We start from the raw sequence: 21,101 nt of genomic DNA on the forward strand, positions 1-21,101 counted from the left end.
ACTAGTGAAGTGCAGTAGAAGGCCATTTCAGTATTGGTCACTGTATCTTCAAAGGCTTGGAGCATGTGAAAAGAGAGAGCAGAGAGCATGTTCAGACAATGGAAAACAGTCCATTGTGGTTAGAATGTAGGATTTGGAGGAGGGAGACGTAAAGGAGGAGTAAGGACAAATGGAAATAGAGAAAACTAGGAGAGTTGGTGGAAACCTGGTAGCAAGGGTCTGGGATGCTTTCCTGAGAAATTTGAATTATAACTAAAAGGAGCAACATTTTTTGGCACTGTGATACATATACCTTTAAGAGTTTCTTAGCATTTGGGAACCATAAAAGGGAGGTTTAAAGCAACTTGTTCTTTGAAGCCGGGCACAGGGAGGTAGTAAGAGAAAGAAGGAAAATGAAGGTGTCATTGACACAAAACTTGTAAGTGATCCCCAAGCCATTTTTTCAAATTTTACTTTCAAATACCCTTATTGTGGCTACTGTCCTTTGTCTTCTAAGATGAAGTATTTGAGGAGTTTTTCTAAGGCTCTTACCTACAGGAGATGATAGTGGTAGTTATGTTTTTGAGAGATCTTGCATTGGAGCACTAAACTGAGAACCTTGGCATTGCTGACCATGTCCCTTTCATCTGTTTCCTCAACACTTCTACAGTGTCTGTGTACATGTTATGCCCAACAAATGTTAAATGATGAATGAATGAGAGAAGCCCAGAAGAGTAGTCTCATTCAGTACTCAGCTTATCCCTGAGATTATGGTATTTTATCATTCTGCAAATTTCAGATCATGAAATAAAATCATTAGAATGCCTGGAACATAGTAACTGCACAAAAAGTATTTCCTGAATAAATGGGTGAAATAAAAATATAAGATGATCAAATGAAGTATTTATCAAATACATCCTGAGAACATGGCACTAAAATATTTCCCTTATCTTCAAGATTTTAACTAGTTGGAGAAATATTTCAAGATGAATGTTATGGACAGTTAAGCATTTTAGGGGCTAAAAGAAAGGGAGGATCTTGTGGCCTTGACCAGTATGAATAGGCTTCCGGGAGTAGGATAACCTCACTGAGGTTTCAAAGATTGGTATGATTTATACATGTGGAGAGAAAAAGAAATTGTGGAAGAACAAGGCACATGTAGGAACTTAGTGAGATGAACTGTTCTGGGTTAATTAATCAAGTTTACATTATTCTCTTTCTAATCCTAGTGTATGCTTAATGATGCCTTTCTGTCTTACTGCATTTCAGGGCAGTGTTGGCCCTATCGGACCATTTGGACCTTCTGGAATTCCTGGCCCTGTGGTATGTCTGTATCTACATAATGGATATCTCCCTTTAATTTCTCTACAATGTCACAAAACATCTCCTCTTTTTTTCAGGGTCTTTCCGGGAATAAGGGCCTGCCTGGAATCAAAGGTGATAAGGTGATTTAAATATTTACATTATCATAGAGTTAATTTCTTATCACATTTTCTTTTTCAGTCAACACAACTTATAAAATATTTTGTTTTTATATATGGGATCCAATCTGTACTGTCAGTTATACAATTTTTCTCAGAAGTAGGAAAAATAAAGAAGCTGTTCTTCCATAAACATTTGTACTTTCGTATAATATTGTCATGTTTGTGTTGCTTAAATGTCTTTGTATAAAATTGTGCCCTCTAGGGTGAGCAAGGCATTGCAGGAGAGCCAGGAGAACCAGGGTATCCTGGAGACAAGGTAACTTTTTTTTACCATTAAGTTTATAGAAGTACAAAAAAAAGTCTGTGAAAAAGTATAAATTCTTTGAAAAGAAAGGAATAATCATTATTTTAACCATGTAGTTTATTAGGATATGGTATCAATATGGTTTTACATGTCTTGTTTCTCAGTTTTCTTGGATTAATTCCATGAATTTTTTAAGTAATTCGTAAATAGAGGCACATCTGCCTTTTTTGGTGTAAGAGTTTCTATCTTTCCTCTAATATTCTCTTCTTTTAGGGTGCTGTTGGTGTTCCAGGACCACCAGGGATGAGAGGAAAGCCAGGACCTTCAGTAGGTTTGAACTTTTGCTTTGTTCTTTATGATTCACAAAGTGCACAGCATGGCAGGTGTCTTGACAGTTGTTGGTATTAGTGGAATATAAGAAGTAAGATATAAGCCTACCAGGCTGGCATTGTTTTCTCTTCAGTTTTTACGGTACAGCTAATCCTTGAAGTTTTCAGCTCACATTCCACAGAGTATTGGACCTCATCCTCCTGCCCCCTCCCCCCATCCCAGGCCAAGCCAAATTTCTGAGAGCCCTAAAGATCTTGGTTGATCTATCATAGACAGTATTTCAAGTAAACATGGGATGTTTAAAACAGAAAATATAAAACACCTTAAATACTATTTTAATTTTTCCAAATATCTTTCATTCCAATGTATTTCATTAAAAAAAAAAGTATTGTGAAGAAAAGATAGCATGTCACACTCTGTGAGCAAAAATATTCTAGTTCTTTGTCTTTTTTTTTAATCTTTGGGCATCAATTAGTTGAAAAGAAAGGATACCTTATACTGTAGTTAACACAAAACCCAACAAAGTATACAACTAAAATTACTGAGTAATTAAAATCATTTAAATAATGGTTAAAACATGACTTAAAAGTATGTCTCTATATATTAAAAATCATAAAAATTATTATATTTAAGATTTACTGAGTGTTTACAAAGTTCCAGTCACTATTCAAAAGTCTATGCCTCTAATTTAATCTTTACATAAATCATATAAAGTTGGTACTATTATTATTCTTATTTTACAGATTAGGGGAACTGAGACATAAAGTTGAACAACTTGCCCAAGTTTTCGTAGTTAGTTGGTGGCCACCTGGGAAAACCCAGGTAATCACCTATGTCAGAACTCATGCACTTAGCCACTGTGCCATACTGTCTGAGAATTTAACATTTTAAGATTGTTTTAGGATTTTAATATTGTTTACAACTCTATGAAGGTGAAGGTGATCGTAGATAGAAAAAGTTAGACGGAAAATTATAATTTATTAAAAAACATTAAAATGTACATTTTAAAAAAGATTATTGTTTTCCTGAGCAAATCATCGTGTTCCCTCTAACTCTACCCTCCTATGTCAGGCTTGTTTGTTTTTTTGTCAGATGCAAGCAGCTTTAAGTTACAGTACTTTATATCCCCCATTCTGTCTGGCTTCTAACAGTGCAAGCATTTCATGTACATCTCTCAGGAATTATTTATTCCACAGAACTGTTTTCAGCATCTGTTTGTCTAATGACATCTGTTTGTCTAATGGTAAGCTTTGCTCTACTTAGTTTTTTGCCTCAGATTCGGGGTATACCTGGTCAGTCATGTACCCAGACTTGTGCTCAGCAGTTGAATATTAGAAGTTACAAAGTGCATAAATAAGGGACATGAGAGTAGGTCATGAAGCTAGCAAATAGCCTTTACTCAAGGATGATTCTAAACCACGTAACAGGAACTTACCGTATCTGCAATGGTTGGCAAAGTAAGACCCTAACTTCTTGTATTTTCATTGTTCATTGTGTGAGGGTTTTCTGACTTCTGATAATAATAAAAGGAGCTAGTACAAGACATTTTCTAAGGACAATACTGAGTAATAAATGATACCAATATTCTGTTATGCTTCACATACTTATACAAAGTAAACCTTTTTAATGTCTCCCCCTCCCCTCACTTTTTGACAGTTTGTATTGATAACATGTTTATTGCTGGGCAGGGAGGGATATACTGGTCTGAGAAACAGGGACTTAGATTTTAGTCCCAGCCCTGACTTGCTATCACCCAGGGCATTTAACCACTGTGATATCCAATTTCTTGTTTAAACTGAGAGACTATATCATATTTAAGGTTCCTTGCAAATCTGTGACTCTTTAGTTGCCTCTCTCAGGGATAGTATTTGCCAGTATTTCTCTGGTCTCAGCTACAGAAAAGGCAGAGAACCTGTCTCATCTTTAACACATGGTCTTAAAACCCTTAATTTTTTTTTTCCCTGGAATAAATCACCAGAACTAACTCTAATGTGTGTTTTAGGGCAGTGATTCAGGGAGCATAAGCTGATAAGAATGAGGCTTTTTGCTTGTTCATTTTGTACCTTTCTATATTATTCTGGTAAAAAAAAAAACACATTTTTTAATGTCGGCAGGGACTTTGGTAGGAGATACTTGACCATTTTTTTGTTTTATCAAATCTTTGAAAAAAATTATATATCAGACCGAAGATAGGATAAAAACTTAAGAATTAATATTTGTGAGAATCTTTAGTTTCTAACTTTATTTATTACTTGTTTATATCTTATGAGTAGACTAAACTTGTAGAGGTTTGACCTGGAAACTTTTCCCAGTTATGGAAGGAGACAGTTGTTGGATGAAAAATTGCTTGCACTCAATCCATTAAAAAGAAACTATACCAGTTAGTGCCTATCTAAATCATTTGTTTACTAGCATGAAAAGAATGCCATAGTCATAAGGATGTCTTTCTTATTTTATATCTCCTACTTTGGGTTTTCTATTATCTAAGATGATGACATTAGTGACTTTTTTTTCCCCAAATGAATCTAAGTTGTAACGTGAAAGAGTATTTACAAGCTAAAAGAAGGAATGTCCTGATTTGGAAGGCTTTTTACATTTGCAATAAGGAAGCTTTTGCTCTACAAGCATTTAAAAACTAGAGAAAACTACCAATCAGAAGTTAAGAAATATTCTTTCCTTAGAACAAAGACATTATTGGGGTAAAGCTCTGTGCTGACAGCTCACAGCTTGGAGCCGCTTTGGATTCTGTGTCTCCCTCTCTCTCTGTTCCTCCCCCATTCATGCTCTGTCTCTCTCTGTCAAAAATAAATAAATGTTAAATTTAAAAAAAACAAAGACAATTATTATGTTCTTTCCATACATTTAACTAGAAGTTGCTGTCAATTATAGAGGTGTATGTAATCATTACTCCCTTGTCTAAAACTTACTTGAAAGCTCAGTTTTTATAAAAGAGACTTGACATTTAAGGAAACTTCCAGCTGAAGTTTTTCAAAGTGAAGATTTATTCTGAAGAATGAACGAAAATATTCCAAAATGTGTGTTTTTAAGTATCTGGTTGTCAATTAGTGTTTCTGAAAACAAAGACCTTGTAGGTGTTTTTCCTTCACAGCTTGTAAATTTAGCTTCTGGTTTGCTTTTTGCCACCAGAGGTCTCCAGTGAGAGCTCTATCTTTATCTCTAAGAGAGGTACTTGCCATTTTAATAATGTAAGCCTCCTCTAGATATTGATTATGACAGATGATGATTTTATTTACTTAGGAGAACTTAAATGAAGTTTTATGTAATACTATTAATTTTCTCTAAATTTGATTGCAGTAGTTTCATTGTGTACTGTTTTATGTCCTGAAACTCAGATATCTAAGCAATGTATGAGAATGAATTTAGTGCTTATGGAAAACGGTGCTTTACTTCTTGAGATGTGAATAAATGCATACTATATCTTGTATTTCTATGTAATCTGAGGCCTATTAAGTCAAATCTGAAACTTGAATAGAAATCTAATGTGACAGAAATAATGAATTCAACAGTTTCTCTTATGAAAACAAGGGTATTAGACTACTGGTCCCCCCTGTTCTATACTTCAATCTCTTGAGAACATTGCCAGCCCTTTCTAGTTTCAGGCTTTATGACCACTTGTCTCTGCTCTGAATCTTCTCTCTGGCCCTGATTTCACTTCGTTAATCCAAATAAAAGTCAGAAAATGAAGTCAGAAAATGAAGTCAGAAAATGGCTTCAGAGATATTGAAAAGAAATCCTCAGCATTTTAATATAATGATCAAACAATCTAGGAATTATAGGTATCATCCAGAAAAGGATAGAGGACATGAAGGGAATAATTAATGGTTATAGAATTGGTTAACATTTAGTGAGTACTTTCTATGTGCCAGGCACTGTGCTAAGAACCTTGCATGTATTGTCTCTAATCCTCACAATGACTCTGTAACAATGTTAATACTGTTAGCATTATTTTCCTATTTTATTAGTGAGGAAACTGAGGCTAATAGAGATTAAGCAACAAGGACTTAAATCCACATAATTCTTGATTGCTAAATCGGGCCCCTTGTAGTATCAACGGAAAGAGGAATTTTCAGGGATAGTCCCAGGACTCTGGTTATTTATAAAAGTAACTCCTCATCTAGAGTCCTCTACCTTGTTGAGTCAAACTTTATTATCTCTGGATAACACACACACACACACACACACACACACACACACACTTTTCTTCTTGATTTGAGCGCTTAACTCAGTAATTTGTTTGTATCTCCAGCACTTAGGAGTAAATATATATTACATCCATACACATTTTAAAAGTAAGTTTTCCACAGAGATGATGGTTACAAATTAAGTCTTTCTGAATGGTAGTTACAACCTTGTTTGACATAAGATATTGAGTGCTGTTTGCTAAAAAGTCATTATAATTTTGTGTGGCATAATACATTGATTTGTTTGCTTACCATATGTCTGTCTCCATTTTAACTTGTATTTATTAGGTTAATGCTTATACGCTGACTCTCACTCCCATTTTAGGGCCAAATGGGTGACCCAGGACCCCAAGGACCATGTGGCCCTCCAGGACCAGAGGTAAAATGTTGGTTGGAAGATAACAAATTTGAAATAAAAGTTGAAAAAAATTAAACTTGCTTGTAAAGCATGTTTTTACATAATAGACTTAAGAAAGATTCTCTTTAAAGTTTATATCTTTGTAAATAGTTTGTATTAAATTTTTTTCTCCTATGTCAGAAAGTATGCAACAGTGATCCCAAGGAACTAGAAGGGTATTAACCACATTATAGTCCTTATTAGATCACAGCTGATTTATTTATTCTGAACAATAACTATAATAACACATACTTGGGGTTTAAAATCAAATTTCAGGATAAGCTCCACTGAATTTTTAATACAAAATGCTTCCAATTTTTGTTATATGCATATATCATTTGGATCTCATATTCTAGAATAAATACAATTAAGTCTATAGTACATATATCAAATTTACTTGTTTATTCTTTGAAACTTTGACTTTGGCTGAATGCTTGATCTGGAGCGTCTTTTTTTTTTTTTTCCTGCAAGTTCACATAGAACACAAGGTTCTTATATGAAACATTTTAGTTTTTTAAAAATCATTTTATGAGTTGGGGTGCCTGGGTGGCTCAGTCGTTTAAGTGTCTGACTTCAGCTCAGGTCATGATCTCATGTTCTGTGAGTTCAAGCCCCACGTCAGGCTCTGTGCTGTCAGTTTAGAGCCTGGAACTTGCTTCGGATTCTGTGTCTCCCTCTCTCTCTGCCCTTCCCCCACTCTATCTCTGTCTCTCAAAAAATGAATAAACATTTAAAAAAAATTTTTAAATCATTTTATGAGTCAAAGATATATACCACATGGAGATAACTTCTGAAGTTCACTCTAATTCAGAAATATAAGCCAAAAATACATATATTCAGAAATATAAGCCAAAAATACATATATTCAGAAATATAAGCTAAAAATACATATATACACCTATACATACACATACACATCTAATTCAGAGTCATAGATGCAGCAATAAAGCTGAGAAAATGAATTTGGCTTCAGAATAAATAAATCAGAGCAATAAAATCCGCTCGGTGTCAGAGTAGTAGGCAGAATTTCTAGAAATAGCATTCTACTGATGCTTTCTCCCTCTCTTTGTAAACCATAAAATCTACTTCTTACCCTGCAGCTGTCTTTCAGGGTTGGTTGATTTCTTCAGTCAATGCCTGTTACTACTTATTGTCTAATTTAAAAACACATTGCATATTGGTAGTTCAAAAATCTAAAAATCTACATTGTACCTAGTTTTATTAATAGGGATATAGTAGGAGATAAAATACAGTAATATAGTGATGTCACCATTCTGGAAAGAAAGAAATTGTTTTGAGTAATTGAAGTAATTATTAACAGATAATTAAAATAGTAATTAACACATTAATATAACTTTATATATTTTATGAGCCTGTTTGCTTTTAATAATTTTTCATGAAAACCTGCCTGGAATGAATTCTATTTACCTGTCTTCTCATACTGAGGATACAGACCTAATTTATCTTTTACTAGCCTTAAAGATGATTTATTATGAACATGGGATGTTCTTTTTAAAAAATTTTTTTTTAATGTTCATTTTGAGAGAGACACACACAGAGTGCAAGCAGGGAGAGGCAGAGAGAGAGAGACGCACACACAGAATCTGAAGCAGGCTCCAGACTCTGAGCCATCAACACAGAGTTCGATGTGAGGCTTGAATTCACGAACCATGAGCTCATAATGGAGCTGAAGTTGGACACTTAACTTACTGAGCCACCCAGGTGCCTTTGAACATGGGTTGTTCTATTGTAACAGTTACAGATAGTTTGCATGCTAAGAAGGACTGTGTCACTGCCTTATAATCAGTATGGTTTGGGATCATTTTCTTCTTTTTCCTAAAGCTAGGTTAAAGGATGGATGCATGGGCCATGTTTTTACTTATTACTTGGTCTTCCAAAGATGTTTCTTTTCTTTTTCTGTTGCCTTAGAGATTTAATGATTTGCAATCATCATTCAAAACATTGTCTCGATTTTTGCACTACTAATACAAAGTCCTGAGCTCTAACTTTGTCAGACTGTACGCATTCCTCCTGCTCAGCTGCATTAAATGTTTTCATTGAGCCAAAGATGTAACCTGTATTCTCATAATTGGTCAAGGTTTTTTTTGGGAAAGGGGCCTAATCTAAAGATCATACTTTTTTAAACGTAAGAATATAATGTATAGGCAGTTATATGAGGCAACACTTTTATCCAAATCCCTCTCAACATTAGGCTTTTGATAGAATTGCAGATCTAAGAGTTTACAATAGTATGTTTAATATTGTATCAAGACTCAAAAGTTTCTACCTGTATGGTACATGACTTTTCTCAGATAAGGGGTTTTATATGTAGTGCTAAATTTAGACTTTATACTATAGGCAATGATCAAAGATTTTTAAGCAAGGGGAATGAAATCATCAGACTTGTGTTTTCAACAGATGCATGGTAGCAGGAGCACAAAGGTAAAAAAGAAAGAAGGGAGAGGTGAGAAGACTAATTGGAGGCTATTTAGGAGGATAAGTAAGGCAAGACCAGGCTATAAATAATGAGAGCCTGTTAAAACAGAGAAGAGAGGATGGCTTCCAGAAATAATTAGGATATACAATTCACAGCACTTGAACCACTCAGTTCTGTTCATTTAGTTTGTGTAAGAGAGCAATAAGAGACAATTTTAATGTTTCTTGCTTGAAAAGTTGGGTAGAAAGTGGGATCACCATTCTAAAAAAAATTTTTTTTTAATGTTTATTTATTTTTGAGAGAGGGACAGAGCACAAGTGGAGGAGGGGCAGAGAGAGAGGGAGACAGAGAATCCGAAGCACGCTCCAGGCTCTGGGCTGTCAGCACAGAGCCCAACACAGGGCTTGAACCCACGAACAGTGAGATCATGACCTAAGCCAAAGCCAGACGCTTAACCGACTAGGCCACCCAGGTGCCCCTGGGATTACCAGTCTAAAAATAGTAAAAAGGGAGAAGGAGGAAGATATTCAGAGGGGTAGAGATAATGCTTTGGTTTTGAGATTGTTAGGATTGCAGAGCCTGTTGGACATATAGGAAATTAGTCTCATAAGTGTATAGAAAACTATAGACCTGAAACTCAGAAGAGAATAGGACTAGAGATAATTATTTGTTGTCATCCACATGGTGGTATTAGATGAAGCAGCTGTTAACAGATGAAATCATTTAGGGAGAATATATGAAACAAGGTTTGAAAATACTACACCTGGACATTCACCCCAAAGGCTACATTCTCTATCTACAGTGCAATCAGTTTTAAATTAACAATTTAAAGGCAATAAGATAAACGTTGGTACCTTAAAAGCACAGAGAAAAGAAAAAAAATCACTTTGGAAATTAAAAAATATTTAGTACTGGGTGAGAACCAATCACTATAAAACTTGAATGTTGCACCCAAATTCACATTTCTCTAAAGAGCAAGGAAGAACAAGAATAAATGTATTATGCCTAGCACAAGTGTAGGGATTTGGTTTAAAAGGAGAAAGACGTTGAAAGAGATCAAATAGGATAGATTCTGTTTTCTTTATAAATATGAGACAATCCCAAGACTAAGAGGACTGGGTGCATCCAGAAAGAGGGTGCTTGAGTAGATTTGTGAAGAGTAAGTGGGGAAGTAACTAGAGACTTATAAAATAATTCCTGAGCTGTATTAAGAACTCAGCTGAGGTTGAAAAACCATCTTCCCAAAATATAGCCACAAAGTCCAATACTGTTTATTGGAACTGTATTGTAAATTTGAGTCTGAACGTCCTACTGGCCAAAACAGTGAAATATTCACTTATGTGAATCTCTTCTTTCTTAGATTAAAAATATGATTGTATATACTTAAAGTATATAATGTAATGATTTGATATGTAGAATACATTGTGAAATGATTACCAAGATGAATATAATCAGCATATACATCACCTTCCATAGTTAACTCTTTAATTTCTTTCTGGTGAAAATGCTTAAGATCTACTCTCAGCAACTTTCAAATATACCATATTTGTTTGCTTGTTTTTCGGTTTTTTTAATATGAAGTTTATTGTCAAATTGGTTTCCATACAACACCCAGTGCTCATCCCAACAGGTGCCCTCCTCAATGCCCATCACCCATTTCCCCTCCCTCCCATCCCCCATCAACCCTCAGTTTGTTCTCAGTTTTTAAGAGTCTCTTATGGTTTGCCTCCTTCCCTCTCTGTAACTTTTTTTTTCCTCTCCCCTCCCCCATGGTCTTCTGTTAAGTTTCTCAGGATCCACATAAGAGTGAAAACATATGGTATCTGTCTTTCTCTGTATGACTTATTTCACTTAGCATCACACTCTCCAGTTCCATCCACATTGCTACAAAAGGCCATATTTCATTCTTTCTCATTGCCAAGCAGTATTCCATTGTGTATATAAACCACAACTTCTTTATCCATTCATCAGTTGATGGAAATTTAGGCTCTTTCCATAATTTGGCTATTGTTAAAAGTGCTGCTATAAACATTGGGGTACAAGTTCCCTAAGCATCAGCACTCCTGTATCCTTTGGGTAAATTCCTAGCAGTGTTATTTCTGGGTCATAGGGTAAATCTATTTTTAATTTTTCGAGGAACCTCCACACTGTTTTCCAGAGTGGCTGCACCAGTTTGCATTCCTACCAACAGTGCAAGAGGGTTCCCGTTTCTCCACATCCTCTCCAGCATCTATAGTCTCCTGATTTGTTTATTTTAGCCACTCTGACTGGCATGAGGTGATATCTGAGTGTGGTTTTGATTTATATTTCCCTGATGAGGAGTGATATTGAGCATCCTCTCATGTGCCTGTTGGCCATCTGGATATCTTCTTTAGAAAAGTGTCTATTCATGTCTTCTGCCCATTTCTTCACTGGATTATTTGTTTTTCGGGTGTGGAGTTTGGTGAGTTCTGTGTAGATTTTGGATACTAGCCCTTTGTCTGATATGTCATTTGCAAATATCTTTTCCCATTCTGTCAGTTGCCTTCTAGTTTCGTTGATTGTTTCCTTTGCAGTGCAGAAGCTTTTTATCTTCATGAGGTCACAATAGTTCATTTTTGCTTTTAATTACCTTGCCTTTAGAGATGTGTCAAGTAAGAAATTGCTGCGGCTGAGGTCAGAGAAGTCTTTTCCTGCTTTCTCTAGGGTTTTGATGGTTTCCTGCCTCACATTCAGGTCCTTCATCCATTTTGAGTTTATTTTTGTGAGTGGTGTGAGAAAGTGGTCTAGTTTCAATCTTCTGCATGTTGCTGTCCAGTTCTCCCAGCACCATTTGTTAAAGAGACTATTTTCCATTGGATATTCTTTCCTGCTTTGTCAAAGATTAGTTGACCATACTTTTGTGGGTCTAATTCTGGAGTCTCTATTCTATTCCATTGGTCTATGTGTCTGTTTTTGTGCCAATACCATGCTGTCTTGATGATGACAGCTTTGTAGTAGAGGCTAAAGTCTGGGATTGTGATGCCTCCTGCTTTGGTCTTCTTCAAAATTACTTTGGCTATTCGGGGTCGTTTGTGTTCCATATAAATTTTAGGATTGCTTGTTCTAGCTTCGAGAAGAATGCTGGTGTGATTTTGATTGGGATTGCATTGAATGTGTAGATTGCTTTGGGTAGTATTGACATTTTAGCAATATTTATTCTTCCAATCCATGAGCATGGAATGTTTTTCCATTTCTTTATATCTTCTTCAATTACCTGCATAAGCTTTCTATAGTTTTCAGCATACAAATCTTTTACATCTTTGGTTAGGTTTATTCCTAGGTATTTTATGCTTCTTGGTGCAATTGTGAATGGGATCAGTTTCTTTATTTGTCTTTCTCTTGCTTCACTATTAGTGTATAAGAATGCAACTGATTTCTGTACGTTAATTTTGTATCCTGTGACTTTGCTGACTTCATGTATCAGTTCTAGCAGACTTTTGGTGGAGTCTATTGGGTTTTCCATGTATAATATCATGTTATCTGCAAAAAGTGAAAGCTTGACTTCATCTTTGCGAATTTTGATGGCTTTAATTTCCTTTTGTTGTCTGATTGCTGATGCTAGAACTTCCAACGCTGTTTTTTGTTTTTAATTTTTTTGATGTTTGTTTATTTTTGACAGAGAGAGAGAGACAGAGCATGAGTGGGGGAGGGGCAGAGAGAGAGGGAGACACAGAATCCGAAGCAGCCTCCAGGCTCTGAGCTGTCAGCACAGAGCCTGATGCAGGGCTTGAACTCACAGACCACAGGATCATGACCTGAGTCAAAGTCAGATGCTCAACCAACTGAGCCACCCAGGTACCCCACAGAACTTCCAACACTATGTTAAACAACAGCGGTGAGAGTGACATCCCTGTCGTGTTCCTGATCTCAGGGGGAAAGCTCTCAGTTTTTCCTCATTGAAGATGATATTAGCTGTGGGCTTTTCATAAATGCCTTTGATAATGTTTAAGTATGTTCCTTCTCTCCTGACTTTCTCAAGGGTTTTTATTAAGAAAGGATGCTGGATTTTGTCAAATGCTTTTTCTGCATCGATTGATGGGATCATATGGTTCTTATCTTTTCTTTTATTAATGTGATGTATCACATTGATTGATTTGCGAATGTTGAACCAGCCCTGCAGCCCAGGAATGAATCCCACTTGATCATGGTGAATAATTCTTTTTATATGCTGTTGAATTCGATTTGCTAGTATCTTGTTGAGAATTTTTGCATCCATATGCATCAGAGATATTGGCCTGTAGTTCTCTTTTTTTGCTGGGTCTCTGTCTGGTTTGGGAATCAAAGTAATGCTGGCTTCATAGAATGAGTCTGGAAATTTTTCTTCCCTTTCTGTTGTTTGGAACAGCTAGAGAAGGATAGGTATTATCTCTGCTTAAACGGCTGGTAGAATTCCCCAGGGAAGCCATCTGGTCCTGGACTCTTATTTTTGGGGAGATTTTTGATAACTGATTCCATTTCTTCACTGGTTATGGGTCTGTTCAAGTTTTCTGTTTTTTTCTGTTTGAATTTTGGAAGTGTGTGGGTGCTTAGGAATTTGTCCATTTCTTCCGGGTTGTCCAGTTTGTTGGCATATAATTTTTCATAGTATTCCCTGATAATTGCTTGTATTTCTGTGGGATTGGTTGTAATAATTCCATTTTCATTCCTGATTTTATCTATTTGGGTCATCTCCCTTTTCTTTTTGAGAAGCGTGGCTAGAGGTTTATCAATTTTGTTTATTTTTTCAAAAAACCAACTCTTGGTTTCATTGATCTGCTCTACAGTTTTTTTTAGATTCTATATTGTTTATTTCTGCTCTGATCTTTATTATTTCTCTTCTTCTGCCGGGTTTGGGGTGTCTTTGCTGTTCTGCTTCTATTTCCCTTAGGTGTGCTATTAGATTTTGTATTTGGGATTTTTCTTGTTTCTTGAGATAGGCCTGGATTGCAATGTATTTTCCTCTCAGGACTGCCTTCACTGCATCCCAAAGCATTTGGATTGTTGTATTTTCATTTTCGTTTGTTTCCATATATTTTTTAATTTCTTCCCTAATTGCCTGGTTGACCCATTGATTCTTTAGTAGGGTGTTCTTTAACCTCCATGCTTTTGGAGGTTTTCCAGATTTTTCCTGTGGTTGATTTCAAGTTTCATAGCATTGTGGTCTGAAAGTGTGCATGGTATGATCTCAGTTCTTTTATACTTATTAAGGGATGTTTTGTGACCCAGTATGTGATCTATATTGGAGAATTTTCCATGTGCACTGGAGAAGAAAGTATATTCTGTTGCTTTGGGATGCAGAGTTCTAAATATATCTGTCAAGTCCATCTGATTCAATGTATCATTCAGTGCCCTGTTTCTTTATTGATCCTGTGTCTAGATGATCTATCCATTGTTGTAAATGAGGTATTAAAGTCCCCTTCAGTTACCACATTGTTATCAACAAGGTTGCTTATGTTTGTGATTAATTGTTTTATATATTTGGGGGCTCCCGTATTTGGTGCATAGAGATTTGTAATTGTTAGCTCTTCCTGATGGATAGACCCTGTAATAATTATATAATTCCCTTCTTTATCTCTTGTTACAGCCCTTAATTTAAAGTCTAGTTTGTCTGATATAAGTATGGCTACTCCAGCTTTCTTTTGACTTCCAGTAGCATGATAGATAGTTCTCCATCCCTTCACTTTCAATCTGAAGGTGTCATCAGGTCTAAATGGGTCTCTTGTAGGCAGCAAATAGATGGGTCTTGGCTTTTTATCCATTTTGATACCCTATGTCTTTTCATTAGAGCATTTAGTCCATTTACATTCAGTGTTAGTATAGAAAGATATGGGTTTAGAGTCATTGTGATGTCTGTAGGTTTCATGCTTGTAGTGATGTCTCTGGTACTTTGTGGTCCTTGCAACGTTTCACTCACAGAATCCCCCTTAGGATCTCTTGTAGGGCTGCTTTAGTGGTGATGAGTTCCTTCAGTTTTTGTTTGTTTGGGAAAACCTTTATCTCTCCTTCTATTCTAAATGACAGACTTGCTGGATAAAGGAATCTTGGCTGCATATTTTTTTATGTTCATCACATTAAAGATTTCCTGTCATTCCTTTCTGGCCTGCCAAGTTTCTGTAGATACGTCTGCTACTACCCTTATATGTCTACCTTTGTAAGTTAGGGCCTGCTTATCCCTAGCTGCTTTCAGAATTCTCTCTTTATCCTTGTATTTTGCAAGTTTCACTATGATATGTCGTACAGAAGATCGATTCAAGTTACGTCTGAAAGGAGCTCTCTGTGCCTCTTGGATTTCAATACCTGTTTCCTTCCCCAGATAGGGAAGTTCTCAGCTATGATTTGTTCAAGTATACCTTCAGCCCCTTTCTCTCTCCTCCTCCTCCTCCTCCTCCTCCTCTTCCTCTTCTTCTTCTTCTTCTTCTTCTTCTTCTTCTTCTTCTTCCTCCTCCTCCTCCTCCTCCTCCTCCTCCTCCTCCTCTGGAATACCTATGATACGGATATTGTTCCATTTGATTGCGTTACTTAGTTCTCCACTTCTCCCCTCATACTCCTGGATTTTTTTATCTCTCTTTTTCTCAGCTTCCTCTTTTTCCATAATTTTATCTTCTAATTCACCTATTCTCTCCTCTGCCTCTTCAATCCATGCTATGGCCGCCTCCATTTTATTTTGCACCTCATTTATAGTATTTTTTAATTCCTCGTGACTATTTTTTAGCCCTTGATCCCTGTAGCAATAGATTCTCTGCTGTCCTCTATGCTTTTTTCAAGCCCAGCAATTAATTTTATGACTATTATTCTAAATTCTTGTTGCATTATATTGCTTAAATCGGTTTTGATCAGTTTGTTAGCTGGAGTTCTTTTGAGGAGAATTCTTCCGTCTTGTCATTTTGGGTAGTCCCTGAGGTAGCTCCAAACTGCAGGGCACTTCCCCTGTGCTGTCCAGAGAAACTTGTGTTGGTGGGTGGGGCCGCAGTCATACCCGATGTCTGCCCCCAGCCCACTGCTGGGGCCATAGTCAGACTGGTGTGTACCTTATCTTCCCCTCTCCCAGGGGCAGGACTCACTGTGAAGTGGTGTGGCCCCTGTCTGGGCTGCTTGCACACTGCCAGGCTTGTGCTGCTGCTTCCATGGGATCTGGCCAAGGATGTATTAGCCGGGGTGGATCAGCAAGGTGCACAGGGGCGGGAGGGGTAGGCTTAGCTCACTTTGCCTTAGGTGGTCCCCTGTGGGAGGGGCCCTGCCGCACCTGGAGGGAGGCAGGCCTGTCGGAGGGATGGATCCGCAGAAGCACAGCATTGGGCGTTTGCGTGGTACAAGCAAGTTTGGTGACGGGAACTGGTTCCTTTGGAATTTCAGTTGGGAGATGGGAGAGGGAAATGTTGCTTGCCAGTGCCTTTGTTCCCCTGAAGGGCTGAGCTCTGTGTCCGGAGCTCAACAATTCTCCCTCCCAGCGTCCTGTCACCCTCCCTGCTCTCCGAGAGCAGAGCTGTTGACTTCTAACATTCCAGATGTTAAGTCCCTCTGGCTGTCAGAACTCACGCAGTCCAGCCTCTCCGCTTTTGCAAGCCAAACTTCGGGGGCTCTGCCTTGCCTGGCGGGCTGCCCCTCCACTGCCCCCAGCTCCCTTCTGCCAGTCCCTGTAGCACACACTGCCTCTCCTCCCTTCCTGCCCTCTTCCGTGGGCCTCTTCTCTATGCTTGGCTCCAGAGAGTCCGTTCTGCTAGTCTTCTGGCAGCTTTCTAGGTTAGTTAGGCCGATGTGGGTAGAATCTAAGTAATCAGCAGGACGAGGTGAGCCCAGCATCCTCCTATGCTTCCACCTTCCCAGAACCTAAATCTCAAATATACCATATTTTTAACTATAGTCACCATGCTGTACATTAGATTGTCAGAACTTATTCTTCTTCTAACTGTACATCTCTATTCATGTTATTGTATTCTTATAACTGAACCTGTACACCCTGTTTTGCCTCCCCCCAGTCACTCTCAACCACCATTCAAATCTCTGTTCCTATGAAATCAGCTATTTTTTTTAAGATTCTACATAGAAGTGATAAAGTACAGTATTTTTCTTTTTCTTCTGGCTTATTTCTTGTAGCATAATGCACTCCAGGTTCATTTGTGTTGTCTCAAATGTCAAGATTTCATTCTTTCTTTTCTGGTTTAGTATATTCCTGTGTGTGTGTGTGTGTGTGTGTGTGTGTGTGTGTGTGCACGCATCATGTTAGGTTTTTTAAGTTTAATTTTAATTCCAGTTAGTTAACATACAAATATTATATTAGTTTCAGATATACAATATAGTGATTCAACAATTCAGTACATCACCTAGTGCTCATCATCACAAGTGCACTCCTCAATCCCCTCACCTTTTTAACCCTTCCCTCTAACCCCTTCCCCTCTGGTACCCATCAGTTTGTTCTCTACAATTAAGAGTCTGCTTCTTGATTTCTCTCTCTCTATGTTTTACACTTTGCTTGTCTGTTTTGTTTCTTAAATGCCACATATGAGTGAAATCATATGGTATTTGTCTTTCTCTGACTTATTTTGCTTGGCATTATATTCTCTAACTCTGTTGTTTGCAAATGTCAAGATTTCATTATTTTTTATGGCTGAATAATATTTCATTGTGTACATATATACCACATCTTCTTTATCCATTCATCAATCAGTGGACACTTGGGCTGCTTCCATATCTTGGCTATTGTAGATAATGCTGCTATAAACATCAGGGTGCATGTATCTCTTTGAATTCGTGGGGTTTTTTTTTGTAATTTTGGGGGTAAATACCCAGTAGGGTGATTGCTGGATCAAAGTATATTTGTATTTTTAACTTTTTGAAGAAGCTCCATACTGTTTTTCATAGTGGCTGCACAGGTTTGCATTCCCACCAATGGTGCATGAAGTTTCCTTTTCCTCAGTATCCTTTCCAGCAACTGTTGTTTGTTGTCTTATTGACTTTAGCCATTCTGACAGATGTGAGGTGATACAATTAAACTCATTGTAGTTTTCATTTGCATTTCCCTGATGGTAAGTGATGATGAACATCTTTTCATGTGTCTATTGGCCATCTCAATGTCTTTGGAGAAATGTGTGTTCATGTCTTCTGCCAGTTTTTAATTGGATTATTTGTTTTTTGGTGTTGAATTTTATGAGTTCTTTGTATATTTTGGATACTAACCCTTTGTTAGATATGTCATTTGCAAATATCTTCTCTCATTCTGTAGATTGCCCTTTAGTTTTGTTGATTATTTCCTTCACTGTGCAGGAGCTTTTTATTTTGATGCAGTCCCAATAGTTTATTATTACTCTTATTTCCCTTCCCTCAGGAGACCTAGCTAGAAAAATATTGCTACAGCCCATGTTAGATAAGTTACTGCCTGTGTCTTCTTCTAGGAGTTTTATGGTTTTAGGTCTCACATTTAGGTCTTTAGTCCATTTTGACTTTATTTTTGTGTATGTTATAAGAAAATGGTCCAGTTTCATTCTTTTGCATGTAGCTGTCCAGTTTTCCCAACACCATTTGTTGAAGAGACTCTCTTTTTCTCATTGGATAGTCTTTCCTGCTTTGTCAAAGATTAATTCACCATAATAATTCACCATACAGTTGTGGGTTTATTTCTGGGTTTTCTGTTATGTTCTATTGATCTATGTGTCTGTTTTTATACTAGTACCATACTGTTTTCATTGCTATAGCTCTGTAATAAAATTTGAAGTCCAGAGTTGTGGTGCCTCCAGCTTTGCCTTTCTTTATCAAGATTGCTTTGGCTCTTTGAGGTCTTTTGTGGTTCCATATAAATTTTAGGATTGTTTATTCTAGCTCTGTGGAAAATGCTGTTAGTACTTTGATAGGGATTGCATTAAATGTGTAGATTGCTTTGGATAGTATAGACATTTTACCAATATTTGTTCTTTCGATCCATGACCATGGAATATCTTTCCATTTCTTTGTGTCATCTGGAATTTCATCAGTGTTTTAAGTTTTCTGAGTACACGTCTTTCACCTCTTTGGTTAGGTTTCTTCCTAGGTACCTTGTTGTTTTAGGTGGAATTGTAGATGAGATTTATTCCTTAATTTCTCTTTCTGCTGTTTCATTATTGGTGTGTAGAAATGCAACCGATTTCTGTACATTGATTTTGTATTATGCAATTTTATTGAATACATTTTTCACTCCTAGCAATTTTTTGGTGGAGTCTTCAGGTTTTCTGTATAGAGTATCATGTCATCTGCAAATAGTGCAAGTTACTTCTTCCCTGCCAATTGGGGCACTTTTCATCTCTTTTTATTGTCTGAATGCTGTGGCCAGGACTTCTAATACTATGTTAAATAACACTGGTCAGAGTGGACATCCCTGCCTTGTTTTTGACCATAGAGAAAAAGATCTCAGTTTTTCCCCATTGAAGATGATATTAGCTGTGAGTTTTTCATATGTTGTCTTAATTGTGTTGAGGTATGTTCCCTCTAAACTACTTTGTTGAGGGTTTTTTTCATGAATGGGTGTTGTACTTTGCCAAATGCTTTTTCTGCATCTATTGAAATGATCATGTAGTTTTTATCCTTTCCCTTATTGATGTGATGTATCATGTTGATTGCTTTGTGAATATTGAACTACCCTTGCAGCCCAGGAATAAATCTCACTTGATTGTGGTGAATAATTTTTTTAATGTATTGTTTGATTTGATTTGCTAATATTTTAAGGATTTTTGCATCTATGTTCTTTAGAGATGTTGGCTTGTAGTTTTCTTTTTTTGTAGTGTCTTCATCTGGTTTTCATATCAGACTAATGCTGGTCTCACACAATGAATTTGAAAGTTTTCCTTCATTTTCTATTTTTTGAAATGGTTTGAGAAGAAGAGGTATTAACTCTTTTTTAAGTATTTGGTAGAATTTGCCCGTGAAGCCATCTGGTCCTGGACTTTTGTTTGTTTGGAGTTTTTTATTATTATTACTGATTCAATTTAATTGTTGTATTCAGTCTATTCAAATTTACTATTTCTTCCTGCTTCACTTTTGGTAGGTTATATGTTTTTAGGAATTTATCCATTTCTGTTACGTTTGTCCAGTTTGTTGGCGTATAGTTTTTCATAATTTTCTCTTATAATTGCTGGTATTTCTGTCGTGCTGGTAGTTATTTCTCCTCCCTTATTTGAGATTTTACTTATTTGAGTCCTTTCTCTTTATTTCTTGATACATCTGGCTAGAGGTTTAACAATTTTATTGATTGTTTTCAAAGAAACATCTCTGTTCTCATTGATCTATTGTGTTTTTAGTTTCTGTATCATTTATTTCTACTCTGATCTTTATTATTTCCTTCCTTCTGCTGATTTTAGGCTTTGTTTGTTTTTCTTTTTCTGGCTCCTTTACGTGTATGGTTAGGTTGCTTATTTGAGATTTTTCTTGCTTCTTGAGTTAGGCCTGTATTGGTATAAACTTCCCTTTTAGAACTGTTTTTCCTGCATCCCAACAGGTTTTGATGATTCTGTTTTCATTTTTATTTGTTTCCATGTACTTTTTTATTTCTTCTTTTGTTTACTGATTGATCCATTCATTGTTTAGTAGCATATTATTTAACCTCCATGTATTTATGTTCTTTCTATATTTTTTCTTGTGGTTGACTTCTAGTTTCAAAACATTGTGGTCAAAAAGGTATATGGTATGGCTCTGATTTTCTTGAATTTGTTGAGACTTATTTTGTGGGCTAATATGTTATCTGTTCTAGAGAATGCTTAAAGTGTACTTGAAAAAAATGTGTATTCTGCTGTTTTAGGATGGAATGTTCTAAACATATCTGTTAAATTCATCTGTTCCAGTGTGTCATTTAAAGCCATTGTTCCCTTTTTGATTTTTCTGTTTAGATGATCTTTCCATTGTTGTAAGTAGGGTATTAAAGTCCCCTACTATTATTGTATTACTACTGATTAGTCCTTTATGTTTATTATTAACTGTTTTATATATTTGTGTCCTCCTATATTGGGTGCATAAGTATTTACAATTATTATATCTTCTTGTTGGATTGTCCCCTTTACTATAATAT

General features: G+C 36.5%; 1 protein-coding gene across 1 annotated transcript in view; it reads left to right on the forward strand.

Annotated features, from left to right (window-relative positions):
- COL24A1 (collagen type XXIV alpha 1 chain) overlaps nucleotides 1-21,101 on the forward strand; it is a 390,296-nt gene that overhangs the window by 110,264 nt on the left and 258,931 nt on the right. Inside the window, exons 15-19 of the mRNA XM_049618486.1 lie at nucleotides 1,249-1,302; nucleotides 1,380-1,424; nucleotides 1,666-1,719; nucleotides 1,981-2,034; nucleotides 6,565-6,618. Coding sequence (XP_049474443.1) covers nucleotides 1,249-1,302; nucleotides 1,380-1,424; nucleotides 1,666-1,719; nucleotides 1,981-2,034; nucleotides 6,565-6,618 — 261 coding nt within the window. The remainder of the gene's footprint in view (nucleotides 1-1,248; nucleotides 1,303-1,379; nucleotides 1,425-1,665; nucleotides 1,720-1,980; nucleotides 2,035-6,564; nucleotides 6,619-21,101) is intronic.

The sequence above is a fragment of the Panthera uncia genome (assembly GCF_023721935.1).
Source record: "Panthera uncia isolate 11264 chromosome C1 unlocalized genomic scaffold, Puncia_PCG_1.0 HiC_scaffold_4, whole genome shotgun sequence".
Taxonomy (NCBI): Eukaryota; Metazoa; Chordata; class Mammalia; order Carnivora; family Felidae; genus Panthera; species Panthera uncia.